Raw genomic sequence first — 21,390 nt, 5'->3', positions numbered from 1 at the left:
ATGTTGTCCAGCGCACTCAAGTTGAGGCTATTTTTAATTTTGTTTTACCTTGGCACAATGACAATAAAGACATTCTGTTCTATTCTACAGTATGTGACGTGTGTGTGTGTGTGTCTGTCTGTCTGTCCGTGTGTGTATGTCTCTGTTCATAGAATGAGATTTAGACCAGGTCAGGAGTAGCCAACAATACCGTTGCACATCAGCAGAGGGCAGTAGAGATTGCTTGTAAACCTACACCGCTTACTTTACCACCTGGGTGTCTTTAATGGGGATTCCAGAGGTTGATGGAGCTGCACCTGCCTTCGTGGCTGTGAGCCTTGGCCTTCTAACTGGAAGCAGTTATTCAATGTTGTGTGCCGAGACTCCTGTTATTTTGCCTGCCTTTTTTCTGGCCGGGGTGTGTGTGTTTCTGTGTGTGTGTGTGTGTTTCTGTGTTTCTGTGTGTGTGTGTGTGTGTGTGTGTGTGTCTGCATGCTATTATTATGTCCAGTCCTGCAGAGTTCTGGGAGACGGGAGAGAGAGGATGACAAAACAGTGGAGGAAATGAAAGAAGAGAAGATAGGACATCTACTCTCAAATCTGTCTTCCCCACAGAGAGCCTGGGGCTTGCTTGGCTGTGTGTGTGCGTGTGTGTGTGTGTGTGTGTGCGTGTGCGTGTCTGTGTGTGTGCATGTGCGTGTGTGTATGTGTGTGTGTGCACGCCCCAGCCAGTGGCGTTGCCACTCTTCTCTGTACTCGGTGCCAGACTGCGCTTACTGACCTAGCATGCTGGCCCAGCACTGGGCCACCCGATGAGCCAGAGACCTGACCTAGCATGCTGGCCCGGCACTGGGCCACCCGATGAGCCAGAGACCTGACCTAGCATGCTGGCCCGGCACTGGGCCACCCGATGAGCCAGAGACCTGACCTAGCATGCTGGCCCAGCACTGGGCCACCCGATGAGCCAGAGACCTGACCTAGCATGCTGGCCCAGCACTGGGCCACCCGATGAGCCAGAGACCTGACCTAGCATGCTGGCCCAGCACTGAGCCACCCGATGAGCCAGAGACCTGACCTAGCATGCTGGCCCAGCACTGGGCCACCCGATGAGCCAGAGACCTGACCCACCGTCTCGCCCAGTCTCATCTGCTAGCCCAAAGGCCCTCCCAAGCCCCGGCTCATTAGCCGTCTTTCCACTGTCGGGCCGAACGGTTCTGAGCACGCAGGGACAACTCCTTTGTCTCAGCAGCCATTAAATGGTTTAACAAGTGGAATTTACTTGCACTTTGCACCTTGGTACATGCTCATATTGAGGTATGTATAGTTATGTTTATATTTGTGGATCTATATTGAGGGATCTATGGATCGGAGTGCTTTTTTTTTTTAGAACTTGAGTATATGTTCATATTTATGGCCTATTATTGTATTTATTATGTATTATGATGCATTATGACTGTAGATTGTATTTTATTGTGGGGCTTCTAGAGATGGATGGTTGCCTGTGTTTTAGTACTGCACATACTGTGTTATCCTTGCCTATCTACTCCCATACTTTATCTGTGCCTATGTATGCTGTCTGTATGCTGCTGAAAGAAATCGAATTTCCCCTTTGGGGATCAATGAAGGCTATCATATCGTAGGCTTTTCTAAAAAAAATTAAAAAAACAATTTAAATCAATTAGATACATTACACAAAACATGCAGCAGCTAAAAACTACATCATACAATTATATCACATTACCATTGCACAGATCCATCCAATTTTGTATGTGTGTATGTGTAAACATGTGTATACAAATGTGTGCGTGTATGTGTGTATGTATCCATTCCTGTACATAGGGTCATTGATCAATGGTTACATGTTTGGTTCTCTTTCAGCCAGCGTTTCACCTTTCCTTTAAACGTTTTCAGTTCAGATTGTGTTTTTATTTCAGTTGGTAGATCATTCCAAAAATGGCTCCCTATCACTGAGAAAGATGACTGGCCGAAAGTGGTTTTGCGCCCTTCTGCCCTCTTGCCTCCTACTGCTCCCCTTGTGGCCACTCTCCTAGAGTTTATTTTTGTTATGAATGGGCAGAGTATAGCGGGGGCTAGATTATTTACACATTTAAAAGTCAATTTAAGAAAAGAAAACTTAATGAAACTTTAATGTATTAAATGCTTGTATTTCTGCTTTAAAGTAAACAGTGGTGCCACCTCAATGGTTTCCGGTCCATTATTTTCAATGCCTGTTTGTACAGTGATATGATGGGTTTGACTGTTGACTGGGAGGCTTGGCCCCATACAGTAACACAGTATGATAAGTGGGAAAATATCATGGCATGTAAAAACAGTGAAGCTGCCTTAAGCGGAATATGGTGCCTTATGATTCTGAAGCAGTTCAAGTTTATCCTTACAGTCTTACAGAGTTTCTTGATGTGTTTGTTGAATTTGAGTTGGGAATCCAGAATGACTCCTAGAAATTTGAATTCTCTGACTTTCTCTATGGCCTCTTGGTCTACTTTGATGGTGAGCTTTGCTTTCCCTCTTATGGAGAAGCACATAGGCTGCTTTGACTACTTGCAGTGAAGTGAAGTTGGATCGCCAGTTTACTATGCTTTCTCCTCAGTCAGACCATCATTTGATGTGAAAACATTTAAAATATATGTGAGAAAAACACCTGAGGTGACGTACTACATTTCAGAATTAGTTTGGAGATGAACTAACTCTAACCATCAAATGTTTTTCCATCTTAACGGAAATGTAGTTGGTTACGTTTTTTTTTTTTTTTATAGACAGCTTACAGTATATTCTCACTTAATAAGAAAGTTATGTCAGTGAAGCTGACATCCGTGCACCTGTGCTTTTAAAAACAATTTTCAAATAAACATATCATAATTAGCTTTGTGTGTGTGTGTGTGTGTGTGTGTGTGTGTGTGTGTGTGTGTGTGTGTGTGTGTGTGGGTGAGTGCGAGACACCAACACAGTATTTGTGGTATTGTTCTACCAAAGCGAGACGTCACCTTTGTTATAAATACAGAAAAACAGACACGCAAAGACCCTTTAATCAAATCAACATACTTGTTGATTTGATCCGTTCAACCTGCCTGTCAAGAAGCATTTATGAGACAGGCAGCCAATATTACAGCTCTAAATTGAGTAGCTCTGCACTGAAGTCAACTCTGACTGTACAAGAGTGACTAAACAAAGCTTTGTGAACAAAACACAACTTTGCCAATTTGTCATCCTCTGCTTTGGTCTAAGTTTCAGACTATAAAAACAATTCTACCTCTCTGCCTTCATCTGTCCATCTTCCTAGCTGTACTGTGCAACATGGGTGTCCATGAGCAAACTGGTAGTGTTGTAGTCAACACCACCTGACCCCAGACCAAGTCATGACCAAGACCACCTGACCCCAGACCAAGTCATGACCAAGACCACCTGACCCCAGACCAACACCACCTGACCCCAGACCAAGTCATGACCAAGACCACCTGACCCCAGACCAAGTCATGACCAAGACCACCTGACCCCAGACCAAGTCATGACCAAGACCACCTAACCCCAGACCAACACCACCTGACCCCAGACCAAGTCATGACCAAGACCACCTAACCCCAGACCAACACCACCTGACCCCAGACCAAGTCATGACCAAGACCACCTAACCCCAGACCAAGTCATGACCAAGACCACCTAACCCCAGACCAAGTCATGACCAAGACCACCTAACCCCAGACCAAGTCATGACCAAGACCACCTGACCCCAGACCAAGTCATGACCAAGACCACCTAACCCCAGACCAAGTCATGACCAAGACCACCTAACCCCAGACCAAGTCATGACCAAGACCACCTGACCCCAGACCAAGTCATGACCAAGACCACCTAACCCCAGACCAAGTCATGACCAAGACCACCTGACCCCAGACCAAGTCATGACCAAGACCACCTAACCCCAGACCAAGTCATGACCAAGACCACCTGACCCCAGACCAAGACCACCTAACCCCAGACCAAGACCACCTGACCCCAGACCAAGACCACCTGACCCCAGACCAAGTCATGACCAAGACCACCTAACCCCAGACCAAGTCATGACCAAGACCACCTAACCCCAGACCAAGTCATGACCAAGACCACCTGACCCCAGACCAAGACCACCTAAACCCAGACCAAGTCATGACCAAGACCACCTAACCCCAGACCAAGACCACCTAAACCCAGACCAAGTCATGACCAAGACCACCTAACCCCAGACCAAGACCACCTAAACCCAGACCAAGTCATGACCAAGACCACCTAAACCCAGACCAAGTCATGACCAAGACCACCTAAACCCAGACCAAGTCATGACCAAGACCACCTAACCCCAGACCAAGACCACCTGACCCCAAACAAAGTCATGACCAAGACCACCTAACCCCAGACCAAGACCACCTAACCCCAGACCAAGTCATGACCAAGACCACCTGACCCCAGACCAAGTCATGACCAAGACCACCTAACCCCAGACCAAGTCATGACCAAGACCACCTAACCCCAGACCAAGTCATGACCAAGACCACCTAACCCCAGACCAAGACCACCTAACCCCAGACCAAGTCACGACCAAGACCACCTAACCCCAGACCAAGTCATGACCAAGACCACCTAACCCCAGACCAAGTCATGACCAAGACCACCTAACCACAGACCAAGTCATGACCAAGACCACCTAACCCCAGACCAAGTCACGACCAAGACCACCTAACCCCAGACCAAGTCATGACCAAGACCACCTAACCCCAGACCAAGTCATGACCAAGACCACCTAACCACAGACCAAGTCATGACCAAGACCACCTAACCCCAGACCAAGTCATGACCAAGACCACCTAACCCCAGACCAAGACCACCTAACCCCAGACCAAGTCACGACCAAGACCACAGTGTATCGAAACCAAGACAAGACCAAGACTTTGAGGGGTTGAGACTCAGTCAAGACCGAGACAGGGTCTGACCGAGTGAAGACCAGGACCAGACCAGTGGGTGTTCCACACTACATGACACACTTACGATAAAACGTGGAACACGCAAACCATATAGGCACTCCTCAAATTGATCTGACAATTTATTGCTTGAATCTCAAGCGGCAAGTTTTACATAAATTACACAATTACACAAAAAATGCACAGGCAATTGAGCTATATTCCCCCAGTTGCGGTCTTGACTGGTCTTGAAATAAAATCCTGAATCCTCTTTGTCCGGGACCGAGACAAGATTAGTAAAAATGCGGTCAATTTCGAGACGAGACCGAGATCAACAGCTACAACACTACAAGCTGGTACAAGGTCTTTTGTAACACACACACACACACACACACTAGGGGTGTGCCCGAATATGAATACGGTATTCGGATGAGCACAAATAGTAGCTTTTTCCCGAATAGTAAATTTGTAAGAATATTGTCAAAAATATTCGAGAACAGTCAAATACTGTATGAGTGAAACGCGCACGTTCTGTCTGCTTGTTGACTTGACACAACTAGGGAGAGAGAGAGAGAGAGGTGTACGTGCACGCGCACCTGCTGTCTGTCTAGACGTCTAGACAACGCGGAGAGGGAGAGAAAGAGAGACTAGACGTCTAGACAACGCGGAGAGGGAGAGAAAGAGAGACTAGACGTCTAGACAACGCGGAGAGGGAGAGAAAGAGAGACTAGACGTCTAGACAACGCGGAGAGGGAGAGAAAGAGAGACTAGACGTCTAGACAACGCGGAGAGGGAGAGAAAGAGAGACTAGACGTCTAGACAACGCGGAGAGGGAGAGAAAGAGAGACTAGACGTCTAGACAACGCGGAGAGGGAGAGAAAGTTTGCAGCGCGCTGAGAAGCCAGATAGTAGGCACTAGGCAGGCAACGAACGTAAGCAGCACCGAGGGCTTTTGTCCCTATTTAACTGGTTTATTGAGACAGTTATTGGACTTTGTTTTCTTGTCGTAGCCTACCTGCTGCAATAGCCTATGTGAACTGTAGCGTTTGTTTGAGCAGAGGAGGACCGGTAGCTAGCTTGTTAGCTCAGTGTAGTATATCTAGCTAACGCTAGCTATTTCAGCTACGCATGCTCAGCCTCTCACTAGCTTATACAATATCCGGCGATTTTGAAATATGAAATAATTATAAGTATATTTTAACAACTGAAACACAACTGATCAAATGTTTGATCCATGCCGTTCAGTTATCAGCACAACAGAGTAGTCTAGTGTAGGCCTAGGATAGGCTATATTAAAAGTCCTTATCTCTGACATAACAATAATAAACTATTTAAACAGATTTAAAAATAATAAGAATAATTTCACTACAATACCCTACTTACCCATGGTTTAAGCACTGTTGAAACTTAAGTAGGCTATAGGCCTACAATTAGGCCTATAGTAATTTTCCTCGGCTTATTAGCCTATAGCCTAGGCTACATTTAATTTGGCTTTATGTCATATTTGCTGTGCAAATGCATGATTGATTGAATATGCAGCTTGTAAATTGAATATTTGGGTTGTAGGAATATTGTTTATTGAACATTTGTAATATTCTTTTGTTATAGAATTTACATCTGGCCTCAAGACCCTTCTATTCCAAACACCTTAAGCCTTTGTTCTCTCTCTCCTTTTGTAATTCACCACCTCCCTCAACCGTTCACATAGACGGGATGGCCTCCAGGAGGTCCACACACCTAGAAATGTCTACTCCAGAATAACCATCCTTTGTCCTTTTGTCTCCAAGAAATTGCCGTCTTTTCTCATGTCACATGTCTGTATTCTCGGCCACGCCTGCCATTTCATATGACGTACAATGGATTAGCCAATCACATCCTGGAAGCACCGTACCTGTGTTTTGCTTGAATATAAGGCAGAGCAAGACCAAGGGGCTTCACTTCTCTGGATAAACCACTCTTGTTGCTTTGTCCAGAAAGTCCTTGCGCTCGTATGTTTCCTCAATAAACCAGACTTAAGCTTTTGAGCGAATCTTGGTAAATCCTTTTTTGACTAGATCAGTTAAAATCCATTACACTTTTCGTCCATAGGCACTAGCGCATAGGCCCGAGCGCGTTCTAGAGGCGCACGCTTTTTTGAAAAAATTTAGGCCTACGCTTTATTGTAGTGGTTTACACACAATCCTAATTTGAATAGACCTATATAATTTGTGTTTAATGGTTGTGCTGAAGCAGTGACATGATATGACCCCTCCGATTGGTTTGGAAAAGGAAATAGAAAGCAAAAACTTTGGATTACGGACTCCTGACAACTTTCTGAGTTATTTCTGGGTTAACAAGCACACAGTGTTTAAAAAGCCTTTAATCCATCGGGCTATATAGGCCTACAATAAAAACACCAACATGTTTCGGTTTTTATTGTAGCCTACATATGGATTAAAGGGTTTTAAACCACTTTTCCACCCAATAAGTTTATCGATTTGACCGAGCACCTTGGGTACCTTTTTACACCTCCCTGAGTCCAGTCATTTGGGTCCAAACTAATACAAACCCTACAACATAGGCATGTATTAGTTTAGAGTTTAGTTTATTGGTTTGAGTGTAGAATGTTTATCTTTTCAATTATATTTATAGTAATACATGTTTATTGCTGGGTTTGTGAAAACCATTACTAGTAGGCTACATCACGCTGCCTGTGTCACATGGTTGCAGATAATATATTAGATATTATGACACGGGAGAAATAGAGCTACTATAGCTGTTCTAGCAAAGTTGCAATGAGGACTTATATTTTGATTTAGAAAAATGTTTTTCAGTTTCTAACTAAATGTAGAATGTCCCCCAGTTAAGGGTGGTGGTGGGGTTCTGACACTTCATAGTTTGTTAAAATAAAAACATACAGGATGATGATGAGGAATTATACTTCATAATTAATGATAATAAATAATAATATATATAAACAGCAATTCTGATGCGTTGAATTGCTGTTTAGCCTAATATTAATTGCAATGGCTATTAATATTAGGCTAAAAAAATGAGTTTAAACCGTTTTGAACCGACTTCCGGATTAAGCCCCGCCCACTTCCGGTTTCGGAATAGTCCAAATGCCGGGACTCCCGGCACACCCCTAACACACACACACACACACACACACACAAACGCACATGCACGAACGTGAGCCCGCTGTTCCCCAGGCTAAAAGTAGATGTCTAATGACATGCTGAATGGTGCACCCTGGGACAGCACTAGGACCAGGGTGTGTCTACGATTATACAACTCCATTACTTCTGTCATTTACCATCATCATTATAGCTCTCTGGAATGTGTTTTCCTCTGTGGTAGGTCTAGCTGCTGTTCCATCTGGTTGCCAAGTAACTAGAAAATAATTCAATTTTCATGAAGCCGTCTCCGTGACGTTCTGTCTGAGTTTGTCTTCTGATCACTTATATGGATCAGGTATCTGATCACTTATATGGATCAGGTATCTGATCACTTATATGGATCAGGTATTTGATCACTTATATGGATCAGGTATTTGATCACATCTATGGATCAGGTATTTGATCACATCTATGGATCAGGTATTTGATCACATCTATGGATCAGGTATTTGATCACATCTATGGATCAGGTATTGATCACATCTATGGATCAGGTATTTGATCACATCTATGGAACAGGTATTTGATCACATCTATGGATCAGGTATTTGATCACATCTATGGATCAGGTATTGATCACATCTATGGATCAGGTATTTGATCACATCTATGGATCAGGTATTGATCACATCTATGGATCAGGTATTTGATCACATCTATGGATCAGGTATTTGATCACTTATATGGATCAGGTATTTGATCACATCTATGGAACAGGTATTTGATCACATCTATGGATCAGGTATTTGATCACATCTATGGAACAGGTATTTGATCACATCTATGGATCAGGTATTTTGTGATGATTAAAATTCTAATAATTATTGCTGAGTAAAAACCCCTCTCCTGTCTCAGGCCTCACATTCAACTGTTCAGGACAGAGACAGAGACAGAGATAGAGACAGAGACAGAGACAGAGAGGACAGAGACAGAGACAGAGACAGAGACAGAGATAGAGACAGAGACAGAGACAGAGACAGAGACAGAGAAAGAGAGATAGACAGAGACAGAGACAGAGACAGAGACAGAGACAGAGAGGACAGAGACAGAGACAGAGACAGAGACAGAGATAGACAGAGACAGAGACAGAGACAGAGACAGGACAGAGACAGAGACAGAGACAGAGACAGAGACAGAGAGGACAGAGACAGAGACAGGACAGAGACAGAGATAGACAGAGACAGAGACAGAGACAGGACAGAGATAGAGACAGAGACAGGACAGAGATAGAGATAGAGACAGAGATAGAGATAGAGATAGAGACATGCCAGAGACATGCCAGAGACAGGACAGAGACAGGACTGAGATAGAGACAAGACAGAGAGAGGACTGAACAGAAACATGACAGAGACAGAACAGATACAGGACAGAGACAGGACAGAGACAGAGACAGAGACAGAGACATGCCAGAGACAGAGACAGAGACATGCCAGAGACAGGACAGAGACAGAACAGAGACAGGACAGAGACAGGACAGAGACAAAGACAGAACAGAGACAGAGACAGAATCGGACACTAACCAACCGACTGACCAACAAACTAAACGATCGACCGGCAAACCGGCAGCAGTGGTCCGGAGAGAGCTGCACCCTGCGTCTGACTGAACATCAGGTGTTGAGTCTTCTCCTCTACTGTTTCCTGTAGTTTCATCACACGCGCACACACACACACACACACACACACACACACACACACACACACACACACACACACCTAGGTCTTTGATGCGTGGCAGCACATTGATGGTGAAGTTATTGTAGGTTGCGATATCCTCCTCAGGAGAGGCCACGCCGACATGGGCCTCATAGATCCTCGGGGAGCGAGGGCGCTTTGGACGAGTGTGTTGATGCTGGAGAGGAAAGGGAGGATAGAAGGAGGAGAGGAGAGGGGGAGGGGAGAGGAGAGGGAGGATAGAAGGAGGAGAGGAGAGGGGGAGGGGAGAGGGAGAGGAGAGGGAGGAGAGAGAAGGAGGAGAGGAGTGGATAGGAGGGGGGAGGAGAATGTAGGAGAGGAGAGAGGGATGGGAGGATGGAGGTAGAAGACGAGAGGGGAGGAGAGGGGGAGGAGAGGAGAGAGGGATGGGAGGATGGAGGTAGAAGATGAGAGGGGAGGAGAGGGGGAGGAGAGGAGAGAGGGATGGGAGGATGGAGGTAGAAGATGAGAGGGGAGGAGAGGGGAGGGGGAGGAGAGGAGAGGAGAGAAGGATGGGAGGATAGAGGTAGAAGACGAGAGGGGAGGAGAGGGGAGGGGGAGGAGAGGAGATGAGAGAGGGAGGAGAGGAGAAAGGAGGAGAGGAGAACGATGGAGAGGATATTAGAGGACATAAGTGAGTTTCTTAGAAATTAGCTTTTCACAGAAAACTATGGCAACGCATGGTGGAGAACAAAGTTTGCTTTTGAAATAAGAGCTAAAGAGAAGATAGTGAGGTTTGCCAGTGTGAGGGGGGAAGGCACACTGTAGGAGTAAGATAAATAAAAGATCAGGATAAGCCTGAGTCAACCTGAGGTACCCGGAGGAAGGGGGTTAGACAGACAGACAGACAGACAGACAGACAGACAGGCAGGCAGGCAGGCAGGCAGGCAGGCAGACAAATTCCTATATGTTACTGTAACATAATGGCGAATAAAGGATATCTGAATCTGAATCCCCAGACCTTGGACCTGACCATCATCATCTTCACCGTCGTCATACAGTAGATATCTTCGTCATCAATCCCAATTCTCACCTGCCGAAGCCTGTTTAATACACAGGGGTTCACGCACGCGCACACACGCACGCACGCACGCACGCACGCACGCACGCACGCACGCAGACACACACACACACACACACACACACACACACACACACACACAGTGGTCATACCAAGTAGGGCTGTTTGGGGTCCCAGTGCACCCAGTCGTAGATGTTAGAGTCCGGCCCCTTAGTGACATATTTAGCCCACGGTGAGATCCGGAACAGCTCCTCCCCCTCCGACGTCAGCACCACCAGCTGATTGGGTAAAAAAAAAGAAGAGGATTTGGGCATTAGACATCAGGATAGCCCTGGGGGTGGGGTGGCGGGCAACTGTCTGATAAGTGATATACATTCACGCCATCTGGCATAGGTAACGAGAGGGTTGGAAAACTCAGTTACACCGTCAACGTCAACACTGACATTCACAAAAGGTCATCCATCCATCCTTTCATCTATCCCTCCATCCATCCACCCATCCATTCATCCATCCATCCATCCATCCATCCAGGCTGGGTACTGGGGAGAGGCTGGGGAGGAGGGGGCTGGAGGCCAGAGAGAATGAGGGGAGGCTGAGGTGGAGGTTGGGGGGGGGAGGCCATGGAGAATGCAGGGAGGCTGAGGTGGAGGTTGGGGGGGGCAGGCCGTGGAGAATGCAGGGAGGCTGAGGTGGAGGTTGGGGGGGGCAGGCCGTGGAGAATGCAGGGAGGCTGAGGTGGAGGTTGGGGGCGCAGGCCGTGGAGAATGAGGGGAGGCTGAGGTGGAGGTTGGGGGCGCAGGCCGTGGAGAATGCAGGGAGGCTGTCGCGTGTCCGAGTGCTGAGCAACGGACACGCGATAGAGAGAGCAGCCTGGATGGAGCTCTCCCTCCATCCCTCTCGGTCTCTCTCTCCACCACCACTCTAGTATCACCACCATGAAGAGACCCCACAACTCCTGCTGACTGGTCTTCAACCACCCCCCCACACGCTTCCAGATCCTCAGCAGTGCCACATCATTTTGATTTCCCCTGAGGAACCCCCCCCCCCACCCCACCCCAAACAAAAACCAAACTCCTATCTTGAAGACGATGTGTTTTTGAGGAGGGAAGAACCAAACAGAATCCACAGGATTCCACAGGGTCCTGGTTGGACGTCATGTTTGCGTGGAGAAGCCTAGCAACGCTGTGGCTACGGCACATCCACAGAGTAAACACACTGTAGACGATCCAAACACCCACACAGCTCATCAATTATTAAATCACGGATAAGTTTGATTTTAAGTGTTTCCAAAGTGATTCAAGAGTGTGAAAGTTGATTCTTTTTATTAATTTTTTATTTAACCTTTATTTAACCAGGCAAAATCATTAAAGGAGAATGATTGAAAAAGAGCATTCTCCTTTAAGAACAAATGCTTATTTACAGACAAATTTTTATTTACAGATTCTCCACACCTACCCTCTCTCTTAGAAACACACACTCGCACACACACACACACACACTTACACACATAGTTTTGGAAACAAGGCAGTAGAATTCATTACACTGATTTAGCAAGGTAAAAGAGAAGCTGTTAATTAATTAATGTGTGTGTTTCTGAGAGAGACAGAGAGAGAGAGAGAGAGAGAGAGAGTGAGAGAGAGAGAGAGAGAGAGAGTCGTCATCTACTCTCAGTTGTTTGCCACAATACTCCCCAACCCTACACCTCAACATACATGGGGACCAAACAGACACGACACTCTGAAAACACCACAGGCTTTATTTTGACACCAATCTCTCCCCTATCTCTCCTTACCCCTCTCTTACTCTCCTTACCCCTCTCTATCTGTTCTTACCCCTCTCTTACTCTCCTTACCCCTCTCTATCTGTTCTTACCCCTCTCTTACTCTCCTTACCCCTCTCTATCTGTTCTTACCCCTCTCTATCGGTTCTTACCCCCCTCTTACCCCTCTCTATCTGTTCTTACCCCCCCCTATCTGTTCTTACCCCTCTCTATCTGTTCTTACCCCTCTCTATCTCTCCTTACCCCTCTCTATCTGTTCTTACCCCTCTCTATCTGTTCTTACCCCTCTCTATCTGTTCTTACCCCCCCCTATCTGTTCTTACCCCTCTCTATCTGTTCTTACCCCTCTCTATCTCTCCTTACCCCTCTCTATCTGTTCTTACCCCTCTCTATCTGTTCTTACCCCCCCCTATCTGTTCTTACCCCTCTCTATCTGTTCTTACCCCCTCTCTATCTCTCCTTACCCCTCTCTATCTGTTCTTACCCCTCTCTATCTCTCCTTACCCCTCTCTATCTGTTCTTACCCCTCTCTATCTGTTCTTACCTCTCTCTATCTGTTCTTACCCCTCTCTATCTGTTCTTACCCCTCTCTATCTGTTCTTACCCCTATCTATCTCTCCTTACCCCCCCTATCTGTTCTTACCCCTCTCTATCTGTTCTTACCCCTCTCTATCTGTTCTTACCCCTCTCTATCTGTTCTTACCCCTCTCTATCTGTTCTTACCCCTCTCTATCTGTTCTTACCCCTCTCTATCTGTTCTTACCCCTCTCTATCTGTTCTTACCCCTCTCTATCTGTTCTTACCCCCCCCTATCTGTTCTTACCCCTCTCTATCTGTTCTTACCCCTCTCTATCTGTTCTTACCCCTCTCTATCTGTTCTTACCCCTCTCTATCTGTTCTTACCTCTCTCTATCTCTCCTTACCCCTCTCTATCTGTTCTTACCCCTCTCTATCTGTTCTTACCCCTCTCTATCTGTTCTTACCTCTCTCTATCTCTCCTTACCCCTCTCTATCTGTTCTTACCCCTCTCTATCTGTTCTTACCCCTCTCTATCTGTTCTTACCCCTCTCTATCTGTTCTTACCCCTCTCTATCTGTTCTTACCCCTCTCTATCGGACGGACAGAGAGAGCGAGGTGCGTGAGAGGGGCCAGCAGAGAGAGAGAGGGGGGGCGGGGTCAGAGAGAGAGAGAGGGGGGCGGGGTCAGAGAGAGAGAGAGGGGGGCGGGGTCAGAGAGAGAGAGAGGGGGGCGGGGTCAGAGAGAGAGAGAGGGGGGCGGGGTGAGAGAGAGAGAGAGAGAGAGGGGGGCGGGGTCAGAGAGAGAGAGGGGGGGGCGGGGTCAGAGAGAGAGAGAGGGGGGCGGGGTCAGAGAGAGAGAGAGGGGGGCGGGGTCAGAGAGAGAGAGAGGGGGGCGGGGTCAGAGAGAGAGAGAGGGGGGCGGGGTCAGAGAGAGAGAGAGAGGGGGGCGGGGTCAGAGAGAGAGAGAGAGGGGCGGGGTCAGAGAGAGGGGGGCGGGGTCAGAGAGAGAGAGAGAGGGGGGCGGGGTCAGAGAGAGAGAGAGGGGGGCGGGGTCAGAGAGAGAGAGAGGGGGGCGGGGTCAGAGAGAGAGAGGGGGGCGGGGTCAGAGAGAGAGAGAGGGGGGGGGGGGGGGTCAGAGGCGTAAGCATGCCCACTTACGGCAGCCCTTCAAGCCCTGCCCTCTGGCCCTGTCAACCCTGGCCTCGCCCTCCACGCTCTCACACTCCGGCTAAATCCTGTTTGCCAACTAAAGGGAGGAAGCTGTGTGTGACAGCCAATTACCGCTCACCTCTCTGCCTCCGAGACCATAGCCCTGTCAGTCAGGAGGAGGAGGACGAGGAGGAGGAGGACGACGGGGGAGGGGGGGGTTGACAGGGCGGGTGGGGGTGGGGGTTGTCTCGACAGTCAGTCAAAGGTGAATAAAACGGACGTGTTACAGTGTGTTCATAATCTCCTGCCCAGAATCAATGTGTGTGTGTGTGTGTATGTGTGTGTGTGTGTATAGGATGGTGGTGGTGGTGGGTGTGTGTGTTTGACCAGAGACAGCAGGGAGAAGAGGTTCATTATAGACTGATGGAACAAACACAGCCTCAAGCTCTGAGTCATCTGGTTTAAATGCCAGTGGTGTTATGATTATTACCGCTTGGCAGTTGGGAGCCCTCCCCTGCGTCCTGAAGGCCTCTGATTGGTGGAAACAGCATGCATTTGAAATCCTCATTGGCAGCTGAACGCCAGCTCCGAGCTAAGGGACGTCAGGTAGTTTGTTGTGTGCAGAAAGCCGCCCTCAGGCGGAAGTGACGCACACTTAAGATTTTACTTTAATCTAAACTTTCACCATGAAGGAAGGAAAAGAAACATGTCGATCTGCTGCCTCGTGAAACATTAGCTCGCTCACAGGTACACACACGCGCACGCACACACACACACACACACACACACACGCACACACACACACACACACACCAGATATAGAGAAGCTAGCATTAGTGATGGGGCCTAGGGCCTAGCTCAGCATTAGCCAGGGTGATCATCTGCCAAAGCCTCATGGAGTCTCTGAGATTCTGTCTGCATCACAGTCGCTCCAATCAACACAACAAAACTCAGGACCGCAAGGGTGAAGCCTCAGACTCTGCTCACGTGTGCTAGCTTGTGTTTTAAAGTACCTCTGCGTTCTTTTGTTCTCTTTGGACTGTGCTTTACTGATTGCATTGTAGTGGGCCAACCACGCCAAATGGTAAATGAACTGCACTTATATAGCGCTTTTCCACCTTAGCGGCACTCAAAGCGCTTTACAATGGCCTCTCATTCACCCATTCACACACACATTCACACACCAATGGCGGTAGCTGCCATGCAAGGCGCCAACCTGCTCATTGGGAGCAATTTGGGGTTAGGTGTCTTACTCAAGGACACTTCGACATGTGGACAGTCGGAGCCGGGATTCGAACCACTGACCCTTCGATCATTGAACGACCCGCTCTACCAACTGAGCTACAGCCGCCCCTAACCCAACCAGCCGCCAAGTGCACCGTGAAAGCCATGACAGTGTTTAGTGTAATGTTTGTGACCCAGGGCCTGCAGATGGTGAATGGGCCTGCGGATGGTGAATGGGCCTGCAGATGGTGAATGGGCCTGGAGATGGTGAATGGGTCTGTAGATGGTGAATGGGCCTGCGGATGATGAATGGCGCTTGTGTTTCGGAGCTGACGTCGGCGTCACGGAGACTGCGCTACCTTGAGTTTAGACTGGTGCTCCACAGCGGGGGATCCATCCGCCTTTGGGGGGAGAGAGAGCTCCCATTTTCCAAACTCCTTCTTGGTGTAGGGGTGAGAGGTGCTATTCCAATCACCTGAGAGAGAGAGAGAGAGAGAGAGAGAGAGAGAGAGAGAGGGGTGGAAAAATGTATAATTATAATCAGCATCTTAGCCACTCGAACCACTGTACTGGAAAGTTGTCACTCTAACACAGCATAATGTGCATGCTCCCCATCTACACAAACTGAAATCCACCCCCCCACACACAGGATAATTCACCTTAGACTGTAAACTTGTACAGCACACCTGCAGGCCAAATTACCTTTTTTTATTGCTATAATAATTGTAGTGATCGACCATCAGTCAGGAACGAGGTGGACTGTCAAGTGCACCAAGGGCCGGCACATTAGGCCCAAGAGTCAGACATGAGAGACGAGAGGTCTACGGGGGCAGACCAGGCCCAAGCACCTGGGACAGGCCGGGAAGGTAGTAATAATTATTATAAGCGGATCCCTCTAAAAAACGCATGGATGGATGAATAATGAATGGTCCACACACACGTGGAACTGACAAGGGCCCGGCTATCTCTGGGAAAGTGATAAGAATCCCCCCCCCCTCATCCGGCTCAGGCCTGGCGCTTATCAGAAGTGCAGGAATCAAAGCAGCCATGTTGGAAGGACTGCCTGAGAAACAATAACAGCATTTAGTGTGTAAAGATGCAAATAACAGGCTTAAAAGTAGAAGATGTAATCAATTAGTAACACTGCTTAGAGTTGAATATAATTTATTGGAAATGTAATAACTTAAAGTAGAAGTAGACATTTATAAGTCATCTGTTCTTAGTCAAGATCAACTATGTAACCTTGTATACATGAGACAGTAAAGACAATGTAACGAGGAATGTATCCATGTATCAACTGTTTGAGTATATACAGTAGGTAATGCTTAAAGTAGGATATTTAATAAGATGTTAAATTAGACATTTATTCTGTGATGTCCTGCTGTGAGTGAGAGAGAGAGATAAGATGTTGAATGCAGGGATTGTTAATCTGCCAGGGAGGAGAGAAGGACTGTGTTCATCCGAAGACGTCAACACCCTGCCCTCCTGGAAGGGGTTCAAAAAACAGCTTGCGAGGAGGGAGAGACACTTCTTCTTTCCATCAACAGAGGAATGGAGTAAGTCACACTTCTTCTTTCCATCAACAGAGGAATGGAGTAAGTCACTTCTTCTTTCCATCAACAGAGGAATGGAGTAAGTCACTTCTTCTTTCCATCGAGGAATGGAGGAAGTCAGACTTTTCTTTCCACCAACAGAGGCGTGGAAGAAGTCAGAGGCTGGAGACCTGGGAGCTATTCTCTTTCATTTTTTCTTTTGTAACCTGTATTTTTCATGTAACTGGGTTATCTGTATAACTTATGTATAACACCACATTTTATATAAAGCTTTTTACCCTTCAGGCGTTATTTTCTCCTCGCCTTTATTTGTTTGGTGAGTATTGATATATCTTGCTTGAGTCATTGAATTGATGATTGCGATTTAACTTAAAGGAGTAGTAAAGGGAAAATGTGTGTTTAGCCCTGTTTTAAGGTTACTTATGATCATATACAATGGTTCAGATCAAAATGTTGACAAAACTAGCACTTTTGAGAAAAAGTGGGAGGTTGAAGAGGAATGCGTGTGTGTGAGTTGACACTGAGGAGTTGACCTTTGAGCTGTGAGCACGAACAGAGGTCTAAATCAAGTGGCACCGCTCTGATAGAGTGAGCGCACTGGAGCACACACACATTTGGGAGAGAGAATTGAGAGATGCATTTTAAGAGAAGCTGTGACTGATTTAAGCAAGAACATATTAGATTCATGAGCCACGGATAACATAATATTTATAAAATAATTATTGAAGAAACTTGCCAGATCCATAAGATAACACCTTTGAAGCCACTACAGCATCTCTGCCTCCGAAATTCTCTCGACAAAAGACGTTCTCGCGTGCCTGCTGACCGGCTTCGGATAAAGCCTAGTGCTGATATTTCAAACATGGCCCACAGTTTGCAATCTGCTTAAGAACAAGTTATCGTCGAATAAATGGCCGGTTGACAGAATCGTTACAGTTGTCTGTCTGCTATCCATCACGGAAGATCAAGTCCAGCTGTTGAACTCATTCATTCATTTAATTGTTTTATTGTTGTATTGACATTTGTACTACAATAGACAACAACTGACTCTACACAACTGCACTTGAATGTTATTTAATTGCACTGCCTATATCAAGGACACAGTTACCCATGATTAGATGGGATATGTAGATGAGGATCAAACTGATATAATTGACAGAATGCTAGACGATAGATAGTAAATTGCCAGTTTGGGAACCTTGGCTAACTGATAAATGATTAGTGCTTGTGTCTGTAAGGACAGGCAATGACAAGAATCCCAATGTACCTGAAGGCTACCGGTACTGGTTATATATGGCAAATAAACTTTTCTATTTCTATTCTGTGTACATTTGTCTTTTGTGAGCTGGGGTGGACAGACAATTCCCCAAAGGGTATTAATAAAGCAAACAACCAACTCAACATGTCACATTATCTACTATGGTAACAAATAGACCTATATGTCCCATTGTCATTTACTCATTTATTAACCACAACGTAATAGTATAACTGAGGCTTGTAATGGGGATTCCATTAAGTCATTACTATATGTAAATTCTTTCTGAAGTTATCATAGCCTGAAGTAGCCTTGAGAGATGCAATTTTTCCAATGGACATCAAGTAAACTGCGGTGTACCATCAACACTTAACGTAATACTCAGGCAGTTTAAATTAAGGTAAATTGTCATTGCCACGACTTCCAGGGGTGGAATTACAGTAAACGACAATAACAATTGATTCTTGCCTATACGATAGACAACAACAAATGATTCTGCACAACTGTATACTTGAATGTTATTCCACTGCCGACACAGCCAGTCATCCATGATCGGATGGGATACTGTAAGTAGATGAGGATTAGACTGCTAGACTACGGATCGTAAATTGCCAGTTTGGGAACCTTTAATATCTAGCTGCGTACCTAGGAATGGAATGATCAACTGATTAGTGCTAAGACACTGTAAGCACAAGCGATGACACGAATACCAATGTACCTAGATGCAATAAACTTTCTATTTTATTTCAGTACTTTCTATTGATGGACCTGCGCAGGTGGTACGGATTGTGTGGTTCTGTCTTGTGCTTTGTTACTGTTCATATTTGTCTCCCTCAGGTGTCTGTCCATGCTGTGTGCTCCCTCCCTTGTCATTCGTCCTGTCAATCATCATTGTCTCCTGCCAACCTCCTGACTGCCAATGCAACCACCCGTTTGCCATCAGCAATTAGCTCCACAATCATGTCCCCTGTTTGTTAGAAGGAGACAGAGGGGTATGTTGTATGCCGTTTGCCCTTGTGACATTTTTATTGACCTTGTGTATACTTTGCTGGTCCCAGACCCTTAGTTTTTCTTATAGTCTACTGTTTATGTTTCTCCCTTTTTGATAACCTACCTACCTTAGTTCTAGTTGTGTTTGGGTTTACCGTGTAACCTGTTATCTCCCCTTGTGTTATCCCCCCCCTGGGAGAAGGGCTTTAGGTAAGATTCCCTGGGGTATACATTTTGCAACACGTAGGTAACCCTCTGTTAAACACACTAGGTAAGAGTGAGTGGCTGCAACGTATTTTTGTAGCAGGTAGGTAAGGTTCCGGTTAAGCTTAGATAGATGGCTAGTTAGGGCCACTAGCTCTGTTTTCAGTTAGAGACTGTTACACCGTGTCCTAACTACACGCGACGCGAGCGAGCGTCAGCAAGCATGCGATGTTGCGTTCTGTTGCTCGCGTCGCAAGCAGTTAGGACACAGTGTTAGGGTCTATAGGGTGGAGGTGTAGGGAAGTTAGGGCTGTGCTTCTTAGTGGCTCCGTTCACAGTCCTTCTCCCTGGTTCCCTTATCTCCTGCTCTCTGTTTATTCATTTATTGTCTGGTTGTTCCCCCCCTTTGTAGTTGTGTAGTCTTGTGTATTCCTGTTCATTGTCATTGTTCCACTGTTGGTGGTAATAAATCCTTTTTGTGAGAAAAGGTACCTTTTGGTTGTACGGCCTGATTCTGAACAGCACCACAGCCATGATTACTATCCGTAATAACAATCGACCCAGTGGGTTGTAGTGGTGTAGGACATGACACAGTCTACTGACCGTTCTACTGACCACAAAACAGTTGTGTGATATTGTGGGCCACTCTGCCTCAGGTTGGAATGCAGATCTTGATCCGAGACCCTCTCACACCCTGTTGCTCCCGCATCCCCCCGCGACAGGCCAGGCCAACAATACACATCCAGACACTCACAGTGGAACAAAGGAACCTCCATTCTTGCTTTGTTTCTTTAATAAAGATGAAACTGCTCCATCTTCCCCCATGTGATGCAAACACCACGTGAATAAGCCCGGTGAATAAAGTAATTGTGCTGATGCATCATATTTGTATGCAAGTGTTACTGTGTGTTACAAATAACGGATTCTATGCTGCTGATTCTGTATAGCCGTGTTTGGTATCCATCTTTGGCTAAAATCATGAATCAGTTGTTTAGGCATGTTGTTATATCATATAATTGTCATATCATGTTGAAACCATAACCGGGATATTTGATGATTCCAGAGGGAGTACAGAATGTGAGCTCTGTTTTTACGATGCTAACAGGGGCCACTGGTTTACTGACCCAAGTGACCAAGGGCCTGGCTACACCCCCAGGTCACACCTCATCTCTCTGCTCCTTAAAAAGGGATCAGACAGGAAGTTCTTGCTCTCGTTTTTCACGCTCTCATGCATCTCTCTTGTTTTCACACTCTTGTGTGCTCTCAACTCTCCAGTAACTAAGTTTGTGCCGGTTGATAAGATCAGCCTGTATCCACACTGGACTGCTACCTAAGATCTCTGAGTCGACACAGGGGCTTAGGAAAATACTCTTCAAAGATCCACCTCTGGCGAGAGCAGAGGTTTTGAATGAGATATTTGCAACTTGTGAACTCTGAAACTGAACTTTGAACTCCGCGAACCTCAACTTCGCGCAACAACGCTACTATCACTGTTTCAACGGGAGCGCAGGCGCACTGCCCCTTCATCAAACCGAGCAACCTTCAGTCACGGGCCTCCTCCATGCTTCGAGCCAGACAACACCGCCTGGACAACGCACTAACACACTACTAAGGTTGTATCCAACAGTCGCATATGATTGTGGTGTGAGATGCCAAAGTGTTGTTTAAGCTTAGAAGATTTAGGATAGGCTGTGATAATCTCTGATATCATTCTTTTCATTTCTGCTATGTTTTCATATTGCCACATGTGTTTTTCCATCTAATGTTGAATTGTGTTATAATATTATCTTGATAATTGATTAGTATAATTTCAATAAACATTATTAACTTTTGACCACGTCCGAGCGCCATCACATTATCTTAAGTCCCTTGATTGAGTCAAGAACTCCTCCTACAGAATGAGATTGATGAATAAATT

At 46.3% G+C, this 21,390-nt stretch overlaps 1 protein-coding gene across 1 annotated transcript in view; it reads right to left on the bottom strand.

Annotated features, from left to right (window-relative positions):
- LOC311318506 (1,4-alpha-glucan-branching enzyme-like) overlaps positions 1 to 21,390 on the bottom strand; it is a 145,780-nt gene that overhangs the window by 100,750 nt on the left and 23,640 nt on the right. Inside the window, exons 3-5 of the mRNA XM_084449855.1 lie at positions 15,830 to 15,945; positions 10,952 to 11,077; positions 9,800 to 9,935 (exon numbers count right to left, since the gene is read on the bottom strand). Of these exons, the coding sequence (XP_084305981.1) occupies positions 9,800 to 9,935; positions 10,952 to 11,077; positions 15,830 to 15,945 (378 nt within the window). The remainder of the gene's footprint in view (positions 1 to 9,799; positions 9,936 to 10,951; positions 11,078 to 15,829; positions 15,946 to 21,390) is intronic.

This window comes from Borostomias antarcticus (assembly GCF_949987555.1).
Source record: "Borostomias antarcticus genome assembly, chromosome: 15".
In the NCBI taxonomy this organism is placed as follows: Eukaryota; Metazoa; Chordata; class Actinopteri; order Stomiiformes; family Stomiidae; genus Borostomias; species Borostomias antarcticus.
This window is presented reverse-complemented; position numbering and strand designations above follow the sequence as displayed.